The 21,814-nt window shown below is 36.6% G+C and overlaps 1 protein-coding gene across 6 annotated transcripts in view; it reads left to right on the top strand.

Moving 5' to 3' along the window:
* The window catches only part of Oat (Ornithine aminotransferase precursor), a 173,155-nt gene that overhangs the window by 129,795 nt on the left and 21,546 nt on the right, over positions 1 to 21,814 (top strand). For all 6 annotated transcript variants that reach the window (XM_081766073.1, XM_081766082.1, XM_081766044.1 and 3 more), the window contains exon 6: positions 15,367 to 15,619. In XM_081766073.1, the coding sequence (XP_081622199.1) occupies positions 15,367 to 15,619 (253 nt within the window). The remainder of the gene's footprint in view (positions 1 to 15,366; positions 15,620 to 21,814) is intronic.

Below are 21,814 nucleotides of genomic sequence, written 5' to 3'. Positions count from 1 at the left end.
CCCCCCCCCGATTTCTGAAACTCATGAAAATGTACAATATTCCATATCACTTATTTCGATCGTATGTACTAACTGAGACATCGAGGGATGCAATTCGTGGAGGTATTGCAGCACAACTCAGGACCATTTTCGCGATATTCAATCCACCACGGGAGAAATTGACGAGAAGGTAAACGATGCTTTCAGATTCCTAGAAACCTTTGTTATTCATTGATCATACAAATTATATCCATTGACAACTGATTACTGGTTTTTATTTCTATTGATTGGTCATATAGTGTGTATGTATTAGTAGTCTGGGCCCACTAGTTTCCAATAACATTGATTTTTTTATATACATCTATATATGTGCTTACATAGTTGTAAAAGTTACGTGCCTGCTCATTTTGTTGCATTTCCACCTCTTATGTCAACTATTTTTTATATATCTACGCGGATCTTTAGTAAATTGAAAATGATTATTGATTATCGGGTTTATACATATAAATTACAATGTTGCAACCTTATGAAAAAAAAAAAGTGAATTTTTGATAGTCAGGGTTTTTGTTTTTGTCTTTGAGCCAATAAAATATAAATATTTATAAAATATGAATACTTGTCGAATATGAACGGTTATGTAGAATTTAAACGTCGACGAAATACTACGATGGATATTAAAGTGAAATTTATTGTATTGAATAATATGAATATATATATATATGAGTATGTATTTACCCTGGTTTTGTTTAGGTTGCCATAGGTTTTTGACACCCGACCTTTACCAACTATTTGTGACATATAGCGTTACCGCGTATATTGTAATAGATTACATTTTGTTGAGTGGTTACTGATGTCTGTAACTATTAAAGTTGAATATAATGTTAAACACCGCATGTAAGTAAAACGAGTAGCAGGTCGTAAGATAAGTAAAATAACCCTAATCCTCATCCAAATTTATTCGCAAGATCAAAGTGAAATTAATAACCTACGAAACAGTGTGCCCCACCAACGAATCTTCTATCAGTAGACTCTGAAACAAATCCTTCCCCTACGATCAGAAATTTAACTATTCAGTGTCTAGAATCTTTGGACTACAAGATCTATACTATAAAGAAAATTACTGGTCTTAAATTTAATGAAGAGAAATTTAGTTGATAACTTAATGTGAATACCGGAATATGGAAATATGTTCTCAATGTCTGTGACTGGATTCAAAATTTTTTTAACCTTGATAAACTTTGAAATTTTATATTGAGTGCGTCGAGTGACAAAATGAGAAATATAAATATATATGTGATATGAAGCGACTATTTGTCTATAGCTAAAACAAAAACAATTAAACACTCTCATGGACACAAACCACAGTGCAAAAGAGAGTTGGAAAAAGGAGCTATTATCGATGTGAGAACAAAGACTCATAAAATCGTCGAAATGTCTCCTCTTGGGACAGAGACCTAATAAACTGCTATTAAAGTATTTTTTTTTTTTAGAATGATTAACCAATTATATATATATATTTTTTTTTTAATTTATTTTTTTCTTTCGTTTTCCGCAATGATATATATATATTCATTACACTGAATCCTAAATGTATTGATCTGTGAATCTCCTTATTTTTGTTTTTTTTTTTCATTTTTTTTTTTTTTTGTCAAATTCTCTTTCATGTAATTCAACTTTTAATATATATATAGGAAGAGAAATGTGTTATTTGGTCTTGATAAAATTAGCGAATTTCTATGCATGTTAATGAAACATTCTTTCCATGTATTAAATTTTTCCCTGTTATGTCCAACTAATTTTTCTTCTATTGAAATGTAATAAATGTATATAGTAATGTAGTTAGGTTAGTTTAATTTAACTAAATACAACCCGAAGTATACATTGTCCTGTATGAATGTGTGTGTGAGTGAAATGTAGGTTTAGTATTAAGTGCATCCATTATTTTGACATATATGTGTGATTTATTATAATTAATGGTAGTTATCAATTAAACTCATTGAATGTTAATACTAACTTAAGTTGGCTCTATGAAGGAAGTAAAAAGGACTGAAGTAGCCTGAACGAATGATCAGCATGGGAGAACTGTGAAAGTCAAAATCTTCTACGAATATGTAATACTCTGATTTTTTTTTTTTTTTCTTTGTGGTCGATTCTAACATGCCATCAACTTCGTCCTTTATTTTTCAAGTATTGGATATTAGTCTAGAACTTCTGGAAATATTGAATAAACTGTAAACTTAAACTTTCTCATCTATCTCGGATCTAGATCGGGATAATTTGGTAGTTGGGGTTAAATGGATCTAGATCGGGGATGTATGGGTTAACATGTGTCTACCCTTAATCACCTGAATACCAAATATTAACCCAATAGCTATTGGAATTCGATAATTATTCACTTTCTTTACCATATTTTTCAAAATATGCAGTAACAGTTTCCTTTTTATTACCTTCTTACTTTACCTCTTTCCTCTTCTATTTTCCTTTTCCTTTTTTTTTCATCTTCTTCTTCTATATTTTTATTTTTTAATAAAACTGAAAAGGGGGGTCGTGACTGGGAATCCTAGAGATAATAAACACGGTCATGTATTTAGTTATTTTATTTCATTCTCTTTAGAAGTCCGATAAAAAGTTTTTTCGTTTCGATCGAATCTAGTATGTTCAAAATTAAGAAACGGCTAATATATTCCAACGTAATTAGACATAAGCTGATAGCTTCATGAACATCCCCACCAGGGGTGAAGGATTCCCACTTACGACTTATTCTTTTCTTCAAACAGTTTTAGACTGACAAGCAGTGACAGGATTCGTTGTTATGGAAACGTTTGTTTCTATGGCAACGGCCCCTCCCCCCTTTTTTCAGTTTTAAACTTACCGTAGCAGGAACCGAACCCGGGACCCCTGCATTACGAAACGACTGCTCACGCCACTACGCTAAGACTGCTTTGCTAAGTAAGACTCGAAAAACCTTCGTGTGTGTAGCAAATTGCACACGTTTACGATAACGACGAAACACACTGATTTCGGTCATGATAAATACTATAGTCGAGAAACTTTAAATTTAAATTAGAAAACAAAAATAGACATACAAACACGCAAGGAAATGAAGGAGAAACTGGTTTTAAGAGTAAATCGATCCCTTAACTGGAATCTGATGCCTCAGACCATTTTCTTTTCTGATTCACCGAAAGTATCTCCGTAACTTGTCTCTATTATACTTAGTAATACTTGTTTCACAGTTACTTTCAGTAAACTTGAACGACAGGGACACGAACACAGATACATCGAGGACATACAATTTCAAACGATCACCCACCGGGAATCGAACACGGGACCACGAGCACTGAACTATCTGAGGCAGTGATGACGTGGGTCAATGAACAACTTGACCCATCACCCATTGTGACCCACGAACCACCATGACCCCCACTCTAACCCACCACCCAACATAACCGACTGTGAACCACCACGGCCCACCACCAACCGTGACCTACTCTGACCCACTACCCACCATGACCTACTCTGACCCACGACCCACCACCCACCAAACCACTTCGTCATCAACTCTGACACATGATCCACGCTCTTCTTTACTGACTAAAGAGTTTATACTTGTGATAAAATCATTTTGTTAAATTCTAACTAATCAGAGTTTGAATTTGAGTTTGAATTGAGTTATTTTTAAAACCAATCCACTATCAATTTTGCATATATACCAAACCACTATCAATTTTGCCACCCCTATCATAAAGAAGAATTTTAAAAGATGCTATGTGACGTTCTGTTCATTTTCAATAGAGAGTTAATATACTGAATTTCAGCTCTGTAAGTTTAACGTCTTGTGAGATACTCAACATTTTTTGCAAAAATTCGGATCCCCACTACCCCTTAAGATATTATTATAATGAAAGTGATATGATAACATCCCACTTTGCATTAAGGCCTAACTATATACCAAAAGTCATTTCATTTGACTTTGCAATTTGGCCATGTATTTCCAATTTGGCAATGTATTCTTTTCAGTAGTTAGCTCCTCCCCATCAGGAAGTTGCGGTCGGAAAGAGGGATTGCCACCATCGACAGTGGCGGGCCGCTGCAGGGAGCCGGCATTCGCCCGCAGCGGCACGACGATCGACTTGTTCAAAGTTGCCGACCTTTTGCCCAGGCGGCAAGTGGTCGAAAATCGAAAAATAAAATGCCCTTTGCCGACTGTTGCCGACCGTCAGAGTCGGCAAAACAGTCGGAAAGTCCTCTTTCCGAGCCTCTGCCAACTCCTTATGCCGGCCTCTTGTCGACGGCGGCGCCGGCGCATTTACTGCGTCTTTACGGCTGTTTGCCGACTGCTCGGCAAGAAACTATTCGTCGCGGTCGAAAATCGCGCTGAAAGAGGCCTGCGTCCGGTGCCGGAAATCCTTCCGCGGCATCTGGTCGGCACGGACAAATTGTCCGACTGTAGGCGGCAGAATCCTGATGGGGTCTAAAACCTAATAGGCTGTGTGTCTTAAAACAGGCGCGTAGCAAGAATTTTGTGAAGGGGAGGTCCGTGACATGAAATACTATGGTCATCACACCAGAGGCTCGATCATTCTACACTATTTTACTGCTACAAATATTAGTTCGTTTAGCCAGGATTTTGTAAAGTGGGGAAGGGGGGGCATGACGAAATTCTGAAGGACCAGGAGCTCGATGAATCTAAACTACTATACAATCGACAAATAATGGTTTGTTAGGACAACCAAATGAGGATATGTTAGTAAGTATTTTAATAACAAACTATGAAGAAATCTGGAGTAAAATAATAAAAAAAAGTATTGAAAAAGATTTTACAATATTTACGTCCTTCCTCTGTTCATTCAAATATAACAATTTTCCTTTCATTAAGACCTCAACTATTATAAAAACTACATATTCTGTGTTGAATCTAATATTAACAGAAATTTCTTTCCAGATAAATTTTTGTTTTTATTATTCCGTCAACTACTGTCTGTTCCAAATGACAGGTTAAAGAAGCAGTAGAAAAATTGTTTTTGAAGGTAACATGTTTGATACTGCAATGATGCGACGACGAAAAATTATGATAAAAAATGTCCAAGCTGTTACACAAAGGCACTATGCTTTCGGAAGCTTGAAATCTCCCTGACTAGTAGCAGAAATTCTGAGAATTCCGTAACTTTTCTAGAAATTTAAAATTCCCTGACTCTTCCAGGATATCTCGCTCACCTTGCCACCATGTATTACAAGTAATACAAATCTCCTCATAAGAAAGAGTAACCAAAGGCTTCTTGTAGTTTTTTTTTTTTTTTTTTTAATTTTTAACGCTGATCCTTCTTTTTCTTATTTTATTTTGTTTCATCTTTCCTTAATTTTTTTTTTTCATTTCTAGTCTCGAAGGAAGGGGGGGAGCCTGCTTGAAAGCAAAGTAGTAGTATAAGTCCTATTGCTATTATTGCAATTACAAATATCAATATTCAAAAGATGCCTACAGTTTTTTTTTCTTTTTTTTTTTTTTTTTTTACTTAGGGATACTCATCTGAGGTAAGTAAACAGAAACAAATGAAAAGGGAAGGGTAATGACGGCCTTGAAAGTAAAACGTAGACAAATTGACCAGTGTTCAGAAGGATATTTTAAAATCACGCTCGACCCTACTCATAGGAGTTAAATACGCGGTTCTAGTTAATTATCCGTTTCTTGACACGTAGCAGAAATCCAGGTGCCGTTACTGGCGGTCTTCGTGGTCGAGTGTACTAGCGCAATGGGCTAGTAATAATAATTGCTGTTGGTGAAGGTTCAAACCTGGGCCAAGGGTTTTTTTTTTACTTTTATATTTTATTTTTTAAATTTTCATAACACTTTTTTTATTAAAATAAATAATACTCAAAAAAGTGATTTACTTACGTTACGCTTGTAGTTTTGCTACACGAATCCATAGTATAAGCAGTAAGAGTAGTAGTAGTAGTAGTAGTAGAAATCGGTTAGAAGCCCCGCAGGGCTCGCTTTGTTCCACCTTGACTGCCATGATATTAATTTAACCTCAGCTGCTTCTTCAATTTTCTTTTTTAATTCCAACAAAGTGACAATTTCCTCGTATTACTATAATGCATAATACACCAGAACGTTTGAACAATCGCAAACTGCAAAAAATCAGAAACCTGTATTTAGTTCCTATACGAAAAAGGGAAACGAATATATATATATATAGTTTTCCGCGGAAAAACTGTTTTAGAGTGCAAAAGCCCCCACCAAAAATTGTAAAAGTTGATGCCCTAAAGACAAGAAGAGTTGGACTGAAGTGAATGTAATTGTGCACAGATATTGTATACGTAAGATGAAGGAATATGTGTTTCGTATTTTCCTTTAATAAAAGTTGGGTGGGGCACAAACCCTTCGAAACCTTTGAGTACGAATTATCAAAAGTGCTAATAACTATGTCAGAAGTGCCTAAAGGATATGGAGAATTGCAACGAAACTTTTGTAGGGACAATACGCAAAAAGTAAGCGAACATGTGTTTTTATGTGGAGAAGCCGTGTTGGGGCCAAGACCTCCGCCGAAAAAAGTAAATATAATAGTAGAGGAAGGAGTGGATCGAAGCGAATGAAATTGTGTATAGATATTGTATATGTAAAATAAGACAATTAGTGTTTCCCAATTGACCCCTTCCGATTTGCTTCAAATTTGGCACACCAAGAGTAAACAGAAATCGACACGTGTTTTTGTTTATGCAGAGAAATATTGTAAGGGTTAAAGGCGCCTCCTGAAATACTATAAAATATGCAATAGACAGGAAACGGTTAGTGTTAAAATATTGGACGTTTACCAATAGATAGATGACCTAAAAGTTAGTATCAAAACAGTGAATTTCGTGTGTAGTTCCGGCTTTTACCCTTTAAAGTTCAAGTTCAAAGACTGAACATTGCGCACTCTAGCGTGGTACAGACAGACAGACAAACGAGCAATTGCCACATAAAGAAAAAACACTTGTCGACTTATTTTCTGTTTACTTTTGATATGCCAAATTTGAAGCAAATCGGATGGGGACTATTGGGAAACACGAATTGCATTAATTTTACATATACAACATCTACACACAATTTCGTTCGCTTCGATCCCTCCTTCCTGCACTTCTACGATAATACTTGCTTTTTTCGGACGAGGCCTTAGCCCCAACACTGCTTAGCCCCTACAAAAGTTTCGTTGCAATTCTCCATATTCTTTAGGCACTTCTGACGTATGCTTATTAGCCCTCTTACTAATTCGTAATCAAAGGTTTGGAAAAGGAAAATACGAAACATATATTCCCTCATTTTATGTATACAATATCTGTGCACAATTTCATTCACTTCAATCCACTTCTTCTTGCCTTTAGGGCGTCAACTTTCACAATTTTTATTGGGGGCTTTTGCACTCTAAAACAGTTTTCCGCAGAAAATGAAAAAAGAAACAAATATTCGTTTCCTGTTTGCGTATTGGCTCTACACAGTTTTGTTGCAACTCTTCATGACCTTTAGGCACTTCTGACATACTGTAATTAGCAATTTTGATATTTGATGATAAAACGTTTTGCGGAGTCCGTGCCCACCCAACCGCTTTTTCCAGGAAAATATGAAACACATATTCCCTTATTTCGGGTCTAGAATATCTGTGCACAGTTTCGTTCGCTTCGGTCCCTTTTTGATTTTCGGGTGTCAAATTTCAAACTTTTGGGTGTTTTTTCCCAATGAAACCGACTTTTCCGCAGAAAATGAAGAATACACGTGTTCCTTTATTTTTTGAGTATTGTCGCTACACAAAGTTTCGCTCCAACTCTTCATGTCCTTTAAGCACTTCTGACATACTGTTATTAACACTTTTGATATTTCGTGATCTTTGCGTGTAATGTTCCACGATTATGCCTGTTATGTTAAGGGAGATCATGATTAAAGCAAGTGAATTATGATGGACGAATTAGCGGAAGGACAAAGTGGGAGGAAATTGGAGTGTCCCGAGAAAACCCACGAGCACGATGTTGTCCACCTCAAGCTTACTTGCCTTGGAAACGAACCAAGTATCCCACCATCAGATCAGAGTTGGAGTGGGTCGGTGGGTCAAGTGCGTCTAGTTTTCTAAGTGGGTCAGTGGATCGTAGGTCAATAGCACGGGACCCATTGCGACCCACAATCCGCCATGACCCATTCTGATGTACCGACCCACTCTAGTTACTGCACTGTAGACAGTATCTTCTGAACAGTATATTTTTTTTCCCTCGACCCTAGCCATAGGAACTAAATACAAGTTTCTGATCTTTTGCAGTTTGCGATTGTTCAAACCTTCTGGTGTATGGATTGTGTATTATAGTAATAGAAGAAAATTGTCACTTTGTTGGAATTAAAGAAGAAAATTGAAAAAGCAGCTGAGGTTAAATTAATATCATGACAGTCAAGGTGGAACAAAACGAGCCCTGCGGGGCTTCTAACCCGTTCCTACTACCACTACTACTACTGCTGCTATGGATTCGTGTAGCAAAACTGCACGCGTAACGTAAGTAAATAACTTTTTTGGGTATTATTCATCATAGTTTAATGAAACAAGTTTTATGAAAATTAAAATATATATATAAAAATAAAAAAATTCTTTGGTCCGGGTTTGAACCTTCACCAAAAGCAATTATAATTACTAGCCCATTGCGCTAGTACACTCGACCACGAAGACAGCCAGTAACAGCACCTGGATTTCTGCTATATTTCTGCTACGTTGCGAGAAACGGATATTTATCCACAACCACGTATTTAGCTCCTATGAGTAGGGTCGAACGTGATTTTAAAATATTCTTCTGAACACTGGAGAATTTGTATACGTTTTACTTTCAAGGCCTCCATTACCCTTCCTTTTTCATTTGTTTCTGTTTACTTACCTCAGATGAGTATCTCTAAGTGAAAAAAGTACTGTAGGCATCTTGTGAATATTGATATTTGTAATTGCAATAATAGCAATAGGACTTATACTACTACTTCGCTTTCAAGCAGGTACCGGACCCCCCCCCCCTTTCTTCGAGACTAGAAATGAAAAAAATAAGGAAGGATGAAACAATAAAATGAGAAAAAAACTACAAGAAACCTTTGGTTACTCTTTCTTATGAGGAGATTTGTATTACTTGCAATACATGGTGGCGAGGTGAGCGGGATATCCTGGAAGAGTCAGGGAATTTGAAATTTCTAGAAAAAGTTACGGAATTCTCAGAATTTCTGCTACTAGTCAGGGAGATTTCAAGATTCCGAAAACATAGTGCCTTTGTGTAACAGCTTGGACATTTTTTATCATAACTTTTTTGTCGTCGCATCATTGCAGTATCAAACATGTTACCTTCAAAAACAATTTTTCTACTGCTCCTTTAACCTGTCATTTGGAACAGACAGTAGTTGACGGAATAATAAAAACAAAAATTTATCTGGAAAGAAATTTCTGTTAACATTTGATTCAACAGAGAAAGGAAGACAGATAGTGTAAAAATTTTACAAGATATTATTGAGAATGTACTTTTTATAATAGTAAATATGTAGTTTTTGTAATAGTTGAGGTCTTAATGAAAGGAAAATCGTTATATTTGAATGAACAGAGGAAGGACGTAAATGTTGTAAAATCTTTTTCAATATTTTTTTTTTTTTTTTATTATTTTACTCGAGATTTCTTCATAGTTTGTTATTAAAATACTTACTAACATATCCTAATTTTATTGTCCTAACAAACCATTATTTGTCGATAGAAAAGTAGTTTAGATTCATCGAGCTCCTGGTCCTTCAGAATTTCATGTCATGCTCCCCCACCCCCCGTTACGAAATTCTGGCTAAACGAACTAATATTTGTTCCAGTAAAATAGTGTAGAATGATCGAGCCTCTGATGTGATGACCATAGTATTTCATGTCACGGACCTCCCCTTCACGAAATTCTTGCTACGCGCCTGTTGTAAGACACACAGCCTATTAGGTTTTAGAGGAGCTAACTACTGAAAAAATACATTTTTGAATCACTATAATATATATATTATTATATAAAACATGGATGTAACTATATGTGCCTGATCATCACGGCCAAATTGCAAAGTCAAATGAAATGACTTTTGGTATATAGTTAGGCCTTAATCCAAAGTGGGATGTTATCATATCACTTTCATTATAATAATATCTTAAGGGGTAGTGGGGATCCGAATTTTGGGTAAAAAGTTGAGTATCTCACAAACCGATAAACTTACAGAGCTGAAATTCAGTATATTAACTCTCTATTGAAAATGAACAGAACATCACATAGCATCTTTTAAAATTCTTCTTTATGATAGGGGTGGCAAAATTGATAGTGGGTTGGTTTGTAAAAATAACTCAAATTCAAACTCTGATTAGTTAGAATTTAACAGAATGATTTTATTACAAGTATAAACTCTTTAGTCTGTAAAGAAGAGGGCGTGGATCATGTGTCAGAGTTGATGATGATGTGTTTTGGTGGGTGGTGGGTCGATGGGTTGTGGGTCAGAGTGGATTATGGTGGGTAGTGGGTGAGAGTAGGTCACGGTTGGTGGCGGGTCGTGGTGGTTCAGAGTCGGTTATGTTGGGTGATGGGTTAGAGTGGGTCACGGTGAGTGGGGGGTCATGGTGGGTCGTGAGTCACGATGGGTGGTGGGTCAAGTTGTTCATTGACGCACGTCATCACTGCCTCAGATAGTTCAGTGCTCGCGGTCCCGTGTTCGATTCCCGGTGGGTGATCATTTGAAATTGTATGTCCTCGATGTATCTGTGTTCGTGTCCCTGTCGTTCAAGTATACTGAAAGTAACTGTGAAACAAGTATAACAAAGTATAATAGAGACAAGTTACGGAGATACTTTCGGTGAATCAGAAAAGAAAATGGTCTGAGGCGTGAGCAGTCGTTTCGTAATGCAGGGGTCCCGGATTCGATTCCCGCTACGGTAAGTTGTTTTTCCTAAACTACAATATTTCTACTTCTGATGTGTAATGAAATGAAAAGTATTCAATTTCTTTCGGTCTTACAAGTTAGAGTGGAAACGGCTTTCTTCGCAAAGGAAATATTGTATTATACTAGCAATATGACGTCACATGTCTGTCTACAACCTTGATTCGTTGTGTAGGAGAACAGTAACATGGTTAGCAAACAATTCATGAATACATAAGTATCATGCTTAGGGCCTAGTATGGGTCATAAATGTTTCCTAGCAATTATTCCGAACGTTCGCCATTTCCAACACGTTCCATATATCCGTTCAACCAAAATTTGTAAATAGGAACTATTCTTTTTTATATTCGTATGTATATTTTGTTAAAATATCAATATAACGCGTACATAATCCAAAGTCTTTTATGGGTGTTTGTCCTGACCTCAGGTCACACCTCTGCAACTACGAAAATTTTGAACAAAAGCCTTCCACTATAGTTTCGTGTAGAAGGTATTCTACTGTTCGTTTTAAGGAAAATAACTGCAATAAAAATAACTGAATATCACTGAACAATAAGGCATATAATTAACTTTTATTATATGCAGAAGTAATTATAATAGCTTTGCTACAAAAATACGTACACAGAACATAATAAATCTATGAGCTCCGAAAGCGTATAAGATTCAGTCTAAAAAGCAATTGTTACTCAAAGAATGGACATACACTATTCCGAGAATCGAGAAAAAACGAGAAATGTTTACGATACTTTTCGTCTCGTCTCAATTCTCATCTCCAAAGCGAGACGATAATTTGAGTTAGCCTTGTCCCGTCTCGAATGTAAAATGCAAGGATCTTATAAAATAGAGGATCTGCCCTTACAACAAAATCTTGAAGCCATACGTCACAGTTTCGCCACCCCTACTCTGCCCACTCCGCCCAATAGGATCGCAATCTTTTGAGCCAACAATCATGGCGGAAACGAAAGTAGCCAATCAGACGATGGTAGAAACGAGAGTAGCCAATCAGATGTGCCGGTGCTCGGTTGTTTTTTGGCTTCATCTATTTAATAGGATGAAGATACATATGGGCAGATCCTCTATTTATAACATCCTTGGTAAAATGTTAATTCTCGTCTCAATTTTCTTTGTTTTGTTTTAGAAACGAGATGAGAAGTTTCTCTTTTTGTGGGCAACACTAAACAAAACCGAAATATTCTTGCCAAATATCACGTTTCTGGTTGTGATGTTATGCCCTGAGTGATAATAAATTATTATTATTATTAGTTTATTATTATTACTATTGTTGTTCCTAAAGATTTGATAGTTCAAGTATTGAAACATCCGAGTATTCAAATATCTGAAGATATTAGAACATGTGTCATCGCTGATCAATCGCCACCGAAAATTCTAAAGTAAAAAAATGTACTGGTCGTTCGTGGATAAGAGTTGATTACCTTCGGATTATTGGTCAAGCGCCTTGACCACTGAACTACGATTACTACGCAGTAATTGATTCGTCTTTAGTTTGTTTACGAGTATAATATACACGCCGTATTTCATTCAAAATAAAGGAGTTTTGTATTTTGTTTTTTAAAAATCTGAAATGTTAATAGTTTAGTGACAGTGATATAATACCCTCCGAGTTCTTAATTACATATTCCTGTGTTTTGAATTTGACTATTAACAAGCTACTGTTTTGAGCGAACAGAAAAGGCTTTATTTAATCGCGCCCAAATAAGTAACGCTTTAGGTGAGTGGTTAGCATTGTGGTTTTCTAAACCGGTGATCCGAGTTCGAGTCTCCCCTTCGCCGTTTACAACTTGTTAAAATGCTTCATTTACAAGGCTGAGCTCCAGTTGGATGCTGCTAAATGAAAGATAATCTCCAGTGTAGAAATTCAGTGATGATATAATCCTGAAAGTAAAGGAAGTAACATGAATGGGGAAAACGAGTTATAGAGTTAATTCTGTTAATGGTTCTATATTTGATATTAACCGTTAATTTCGTGCATTTTTAAATGGTTGTTTATTGACACTATATTCACCTTTTTTCTCATTGTGTCTCAATGTGTAAATTTTCACAAATATTATTCAAATCAAGAACCTTCAGTTTTATTTACAACCTATGGGGAAATACGCTTAGTACGGATAGGTTCTCCAACTCGTTTGAGTGTTATCGAATTTTGCATTTTTAATATTTACAAATAAATTACTGCATACCAAAATTTAACAGTTTCAAAAGTCATTTAACGAATAATGAAATCGGACAATTTCTTCTTTCGAAGTAATATTACGTATCAATCAGTGGCGCCGGAACCTAAGAGCTCAGGCCCTGTTAGACACCCAAGATTTTCATTATAGGCTGGGTTCTTCTCCTGAATTATCCATTCATACTTTAATTGATTTGCAGGTAGGGCTATAGTTAATAGTTTCAAAACCTTGCGCAAGGCTTTGTGTTTAGTTTAAAGAATAACCTAATACATATACCGTATTATCTATCCGTATATTATTTGATACCCATATATATATATAGTCATTTGAAGTAAGTTAACTTGTTTATATAATCCCTCACTTGAGTTAATTGTAAGATTATTTAAGTCCCCTGACTGTTATCTTCTCATCGGCGCCTCTGGTGTCCGTATATTTTTTTCTGGTATTGTGCTGTTTACTGTGAGTACAAACATCCAAAGACTCCTTTTTGTCATTTCGTCAGCCAGCGTTTCGCTGCACTTCTGCACAAAAATACTCTTTACGATTTGTGCTTTTAACAGGTGGGGGAAACTTCATACTGCTGTGCTAGCTACTACCAGGCGTAATTAATCTTGGAGCAGGCGGTAGTTGGGTTGCCTATCTCGGGCCCACTGTACACCCAACGTCTGTGTCGGAACGTGTTAAAGTCCGGAGTTCAATTTTGTTCTGATCTATTGTTTCATTAACTCATAAAAATTTCTGCATTGATCCACGAGGCATCTCATTTTCTTCTATTTTTCTCCGTTTCTTATTCTGAACCAGACTTTGGCATCTTCTGTCTATTATGAACAGATTCTAAACTAGTAATTTTTACATTGAGTATGTCACGCAATACTGTGCGCATTGATTGGTTGGTAATTGTGACCTTCAGCAGTTAGTCATATCGAAATAGGAAAAATAAATATAACACATTAATAAGCTTTTTTTTTTCTAAATTCAGAGTTGAGCAACAATGAAAAAAGTGCTTCTAAAAATAACTTTTTTTCATAGAAGTAGTTTGCAATAAAAGGAATGTGATTTCAAACCTTCTTCGGAAATATTAAACACCTTAATTCCTTTTACTGTAGTGAACTAGGATAAAAATAGTCTCCTTCAGTACCCTCTAAGCCTTATTTTACTGTTTGATGTTTTTATATTGTTTTCATATAAATATATTTGCATGTAAAAACAGCCCATTTTAGAAAAGAAAACGAAAATATCAGAGTACTATATTATTATTATTAAAGAAATCTTTTTCTTTCTTTCTTTTCTTTCTTTTTTTTTAATTGACCGTTTTCTTTTCTACAATTTAGAGTGAAGCAAATTAAGTATGGGGAAGAGGAAGATTCTTTTTCCTCGGAAATAATATGTTTTAAGGGTTGATGGAGGTTCGAGGGACATCTCATGTCCTAAAACACTTTATTTCCAAAATCTGACTGTTCTAGATGCTGTTATATTTTCCTCAATCTTTTTAACAAAATGACATTTTATTAGATATATGCAGAGATTTTAATTCTTAATATATTTAATAATTTAATGTGATATTAGGTTAACATTTATTTCCTAGTCCATATGTTTTAAGTTTCTCTTTTACTGTTATATTTACAGTTTAAACTTTTATAGATTTATTACTTTTTCATTTTTAAATTTTGCGTTTTGATGCTTCCTTTCTTCAAAAATGCCCGAGCGTTGCCTGTGATGCCCTGCCATTTCTCACATTAGAATTGAAAGAATGTTCGGATGCAATTTCCGGTAGGAGAGCATCGTACTCACTACAGTGCTTCAAATCCCTCTTTAAACTGTAGGTCTCTTCTATTTAATCACGCTGCTGAAACGAGATGCAAAAAGAAATAAACGAATCTCATTCCTTTTTGGATCAAAAAATCCAATATTTTCAGGCAAAAATGTTCTTGTAGGTTTTATATCTGGGGACACTTAACTCAGTATGATGCGCTTATTCCGTAAAAAATACGAAGACTCGATTTAGGGGCCGTTCAAAAATTTTTTGGCCCCTGATCCAAAAATTAATTATTGGCCAAGATCGCAATCTTTTGATCCAATTTTTTTATCATTCCTAAAATTCTTGTTTATAGCATTCTTTAGTTTTTTTCCTCCTGTTAATAAATTGAATATGTTTTAAGAAGCACTGCCAGAATAAAATTTTATCCTAAATAACATATTTTAATGAGATTATATTTGCTGTTATGACACACAATCAAATTAGGATTCATTACTTTTTTATTAAAGGTATCCGCTGTGCTAGCAGACGACGAAATTATGATGTGCATTAAAGAAGGTCAGCATGGGTCAACATATGGCGGTAATCCTTTGGGGTGCAAAGTGGCAATGGCTGCTATAAATGTTCTTGTGGATGAAAAGCTTCCAGAAAATGCAGAGAGACTAGGACATATTCTGAGAGAAGAACTTTGTAAACTACCGAAAGAAGTCGTTACAACTGTTAGAGGAAGAGGACTTCTCAACGCAATAGTTATACGTGATGGTAATTGTTGTTTCATTCATTCATTCATATTGATGATATCGTAGGATTAATATTAATAATGGCATTTCCTTTTAACAAAATACAATTGATAGGAGAAACGTATTATAGCTTTAAATTTCCTGCATTTTAAATTTTGCCTTCTGGAGAAAAATTTTGCCTTCCAACTAAATAGCTACTGCTTCACTATTATTCATCCAAGTATCATCGTCCATACTTCATTCTATTCAGAATGAAATAAGCTTGAAATCGTGCAAATAAGCCCATATGTGCATAATGTACAAGAAAAGAGAAATTTGGGATAAATAGGGAAATTTTCTTTGGAAACACTCCTTTTTTAAATTGTGCGCCCTCTGCAGCTGCCCCAGGTATAGGTATCCGAATATAATCTATCTTGAAAAATATTATGATCTATGTATAATGCATGTACCATGTTTCATTGTAATATCTAGAATAGTAACAAGGAAATAAAATAATTCGCAATTCTGTGTCACAATACCAAATTTCATAGAGCATAAAACATAATTGTTGTACAGGTATGGTGAAACTCTTTCCAACACGAACCATCACCCAACCAAACAGCTTTGTCGTACCTTTTACACTTCTACATCGTAGTTTTCTTTCTGTTGTCCTTCCCATAACATCTTGCAACCCAATCGCTTCCTCGATTTCACACAACTGTGAACAGCAAGATCAGAGAGCGTGCTTCTTGATTTTTTTAACATTCGCTCAGTCGCGTTACCCTCAGTCGGTTACCTTGAGCATGAAAACCGACAAGTTGTTGTAATTGGGAATGATTTCTTAGGTTTATTTTCATAAAGTGAAATAATAGGTTGAGTTGGGAGGGAAAGGATAGGGAAGGAAAGAGAAGAAACCACAACAAAAGAACAAAAACAAAAAACAAAAAAGAAAGAAAAACAAGAACAAAATGCTGTGAAAATTCTTGCTTCTTGAAGAAAAAGCACAAGCTTCTTGAAAAAAAAATGCTTCTTGAAACAAAAAAAATTCTTCTTGAAAAAAAAATGCTTCTTGATACTGCACGCTTACCTGTGACGGATCTGTAACCTCACCCCTTCCGAATTATACCAATACTTGCAATAGCTCTTGTCGAAAGTGATCGTGGCATTTCATCCGCTTCTTCATCGTATCGTTCATGACATAGAATTTAACGACTGTGACGTCGAGCAAATGGAAGAAAAGTTTGGTATCTCCTATTCTTCTTATAGTCCACAACTATTTTTGGCTTGAGACAGTTGCCATACTAATCACGAAAGTTCCCAGTACCTGGTAAAAGATGCATATTTGTGAGCATGTAGACCTCCCTCTTATTCTTCCAAAACATGGCAGACAGTTCATCTCTCAGAAAGGACACAATGTCATCTCGTTTCAGCCTCTATTTCTCGGGACTGAAGTAAGATGGCATCCGCTTCCACTGAAAATTAACTATCCCACGTGGCGGATCTCCAATGACACTAATTCATCATAGAGAGAAGATGAACTGAAAAAGTTCCTATAAGGTTTCCATAAACATGTTTTAGATCATCTGCCAATCTCAAAACCATGTCATGCGTGACAGTGCTGCACACGAGTCATGTCACCTAATTTTCCGATGTAGACCTCTTCGTATAAATCAGTGTGTCAGCAACTTGGAATATCTTGATTTCAAATAGCTTATGCTTCTTTAGAATATATTGTTTCAACGCAACCCTCTCTTGGAACAAGACAATAACTTCATCTACAGATGCACAGTCTGTTGGGGGTATTCTTTCATGAATTGGTTACTTGTCATAAAACGCCTGAATTTCCAGAGGCGGTCATACTCCAGTCACACATTTCAAAAAAGTAGTTTTTGATCCCTTGTACTCCCGTAATGTGGGGCATCTGCGGAGTACAACATTTTGTCTACCCCGTGACCAAGCGTCAACCAAGCTACACGCTGGAGCCTGCGTGCTGTTTGAGAGAGGAACAAAATCATCAGACTCGTCTCCGCTTTTTCCGCCGAACTTACGCACTTCCTCATCTTCATCACATACATCTTCCCTTCCTCACCGTCAACACCTTCCCTTCTCTTTCCCGTTCCTCTTCACCAATACTTTCTCTGCCAGAACCAACTACAGCATCATTCTCTCTTCGTCTGTATCAAATCCTTCAAGAGCTTCAGGAATTTCAGGCTGGGAAAGAAACTCCATAATTCCTTTCGATAAGCTACTATCGGAGAAACGAACCCAATAACAGCACTCTTATCCTTCCAATATATCATGCAATATACTCAAGTTACACCACTCAATTACCATTCACTAATAAAAATACAACCAACCGGCAAACTAGCAGTTAAAACAACACTCCCTTCCCTCATTTAGCTCACAACTAACAACGTAAATAAAATGTTCTAAATATAAGGGGAGGAAGGGGTAAGACGCTATATGATTCATTTCTTAATATATACGAGTGAACTGCGGACCTAAAGTACTGATAAATAATTTTTCCGTCCACTCTTGCGAAGCAATGACAGTATTATTTCTACGCTACTCCAAAACACGTGACTTTTTTTTTAAAAGGTCAAGCTTGAAATGACGTAATCCATAATCCACCTATACATTCGTACGCAAAGTGAGCAAAATGTGTTTTAGGGAATATTATTGCGTAATATTCCCTAGAAATGAGACAAAAAAGATCACTTTCAAGCAACCATGTAGATGTTAGGGGATAATTGAAAATACGTGTGTGTGGCAATACATATGTGCCAATGAGTTTACAAGGGTTAAACAATTGTGCATGTTTATTTTATCTTCTCGCAAAATGAACGGTGTGTGTAACCTTGTGCTTAACAGTTTTATTTTTCCATTTTTGAAACTTTAAGCTCACCGTTGTGAGAGTTTGCAGAAGTTTGAATGTAACATCAGGCTTTCCAATGCTCCTATATTTCTTATTTTTCCTATATATTTGTGTTTCTTCCTATAAACTCCTATATTTCCTATATTTTAACGAAACCTCCTATATTTTTGTGGCATTGCTACTTCCACTTGTGAAAATAACAGAAGGAAATAAGGTGTGGGTGGTTGGAGGATCTTTTGTCTCTGCACTAGGATGATTGCATGGAGATTCTTCTGTGTTTCGTCCTTTCTTACTTATTGTCAATGCAAGATAATTATACCAAATTTTGCAACGAGATAATTAACCATTTAGTTATATTTAGAGTAGAATGTATGGGTATATATAACAATTGGTGTAATTTACATGTGATTTTTTTTATTTCTACCTATTGGATAATTGAAATGTTCCTTTCAATAGGTAGAAATATTGTTATAAGAGTTTCTTTATTCCTTGTTCTTTCAAAATGTTCCAGGAAATAATTGAAATGTTTCTTTTTCACAGCTTCACGAAACCTCCTATATTTTTTCGTCGTAATTTCCTTTTTTTTTTTTTTTTTTTTTTCATTAGCATTGGAAAACCTGTAATATAGTTGAAAAGATGAATCTAGAAGCGAGAATGGAAAATGAATTAGACATAAGAAAATAGAGAAAACTTATTCATACAAACACACACAGAAAAAAGTCACACAGTTAGCGTTTTCGCTAATTACTTCATTAGATGAAAAGTAGATGAAAAAAGCTGTAGAAGGGAAGAAACAAAAGAGAAAATAGTAGCTATAAAGCTTTTTGATGAGCTGCACTGCCTTGGAATGCAGGGTAACATAAGCAGCGAGGGTGCAAGTAGAGAGTTAAGTAGCATAAGATAAACAGAGTTCATTCTGATCTTGAAAGTTAGGAAAATGCTTCAAAATATGCCGAAAATCAGGAAAATTGCAAGAAGGGTATGAGAAAATGCAATCAGACTTCACAAAAAATTTCAGGAAGAGCCTTTTACTCAAGCGATATTAATATAAGCACCCCGGACAAAAAATTAGTCACCCCCCTTGGTACTTACGTTAATACCGTGTAGCGCCGCCCCTGGCCTGAATAACCGCATGGATACGGTCGGGGAGTCCACAAGGGTCTGCAAGGCCGTCACACCCAGTTGAACCCACTCACAGAGGATAAGATCACGCAATTCCACCAAACGTCGGGGACGCTGATGTCGACGTTTCACCCGCTGTTCCAACTGGTCCCACAGATACTCAATTGGTTGAGGTCCGGCGATTTTGCGGGCCATTCGAGGTGTGGTAGGGTACCTGAGTGTTCCTCAAACCAGTCACATATGGGTCCAGCTCTGTGAACCCTGCTGTTGTCGTCGTGAAAAATGGGTGTGTCTATAGCAAAGTCATCGCGAAGAAAGTGACTGAAGGGCAACACCTGCTCGTCCAGGATGTTCAAATAAACGTGCTGGTTCATGTTCGTGGACACCTCAATGAGTGGGCCCACCCCACAGTACGAAAAACACCCCCACCTGACCTTCCACACACTGCGGATGAAATGCTTCATGTGGCCGTCGGTGGACACGACGCCGGGCGTCATTCGAATACAGGCAAAATCGTGATTCGTCAAACCATATGACACGGCGCCAGTCTGCTACTGTCCATGTTTGATGATTATTGGCCCACTGCAGACGAGCAACTTTATGTGCATGTGTGAGCAGTGGCCTTTTGCGAAGTACCCGACTCCATATGTTCATTGCATGCAGTTCCCGTCGCAATATTCTCTCGCTGACAGGTTGGACTGGCCCTGCATTTACGAACTGCAATAATTCCTGGCGGGTTTGGAAGCGATTTCGATTCACAAGCTTGGCAACCCGTCTTCGGGCCCGATCTGTGAGGATTTTTTTCCGACCACAATTCTGGCGTCGTGTTTCATGGCCACGTATGTTACACTACTGCTTGTAGATACGTTGAACAGTCCGCCGCGAAACACCAATAAATCGGGCAACTTCCATCACTGTGTGGCCATGGGCACGGCCAAACGATTGCCTTTTTTACCACTCCGTCACGTCCGTGCTCTTCCCCATCTTGCCGCATACACACCGCTTCGATCGGTTCTTTGTCACTCCACAGTAATGCCCTCTGATCGCCTCGAGACAGTGCAGGCACGTTTGGCCTTGTGACGCAGCCTTGCTCTCGCGCGGGGGTGACAAATTTTTTGTCCGGTGTGCTTATTTTCCAATATTTAAAATTATTGTATCAATGTACCCATGTCATAAAAGAAAATGGATCCCTGTACTCATTCATCCATATAATCATATAACGTGATAAAGACTTATCAAAGGAAATAAATTAGGGCAAAAACCTCCCAAATTCGAATTTTTTTGGCAGTGTTTTACTCGTGAAAGAAAACAAACAGCACCAACCAAACTTACAAAAGTATAAATTCGAGTCCTAGATAACATTTGCCAAATTTTGTTTTTTGTCTATTCCTAAATTTAAGTAGTAGTCCTATGTACCCTTACCAAAATTTAAGAAGACTGTGTCAGTGTATGAATGAGAATGAAACCTTATACTCATTCGTATATCGTGATAGTGTCTCATGAAAAAGGATAAATTTGGGCAGAAATTTCCCAAATTTAAATTTTTGGCAGTTTTTTTACTCATGAAAGGGGACGAGATGAAACTACCTAACTTACAGAGATCCATATCTCGGTCCTATACTACCTTACCAATTTTTTTTTTTTTTTTTTTTTTTATTTATTTTGGCAGTTTCTAAAATTTTGGAAGTAGTCCAATGCATCCCTTCCCAAAATTGAGGGGGGAAACCAACGTACCCGTGCCAAAAGACAGGGTCCTAGGTACTCCTGAACCATGGTCCCTGGGTCAAAGACTAAGGGCACAAACATTCGCTCAACTGTCGCAAATACTACTTAGGAGGTTTTAATGCATCCATCATATAGCCCCGACCTTCAGACTATCATTTGTTTCGGTTTCTGAAAAAATTCCTTATGGTATTAATTTCAGAAGTGGTCATTGAACAAAACCACATTTTTTTGACCAGAAACCACAAAGTTTCTGTAGCGACAGGATTATGATGTTGCCGGAAAATGGCAGAAGGTCATCGAACAAAACGGTACCTGTGAAGTTTCATAATGTTTTCAAATAGCAGTAAACGTATTCTCAATTTTGACATCCAAAGGCTCAATACTCTTGATAAATTGATGCATACACTATGCACTATACATAAAAGAAATCATAAAGCGAAAATCAGATTACTTCTATGTATATTGGAATAGAAAACAGGATTTTATAGGGATCGTAGTGCTTTAGTGATAGTGCTC

The sequence above is a fragment of the Thermobia domestica genome, chromosome 1 (assembly GCF_964235325.1).
Source record: "Thermobia domestica chromosome 1, izTheDome1.hap1.1, whole genome shotgun sequence".
Classification (NCBI taxonomy): domain Eukaryota; kingdom Metazoa; phylum Arthropoda; class Insecta; order Zygentoma; family Lepismatidae; genus Thermobia; species Thermobia domestica.
This window is presented reverse-complemented; position numbering and strand designations above follow the sequence as displayed.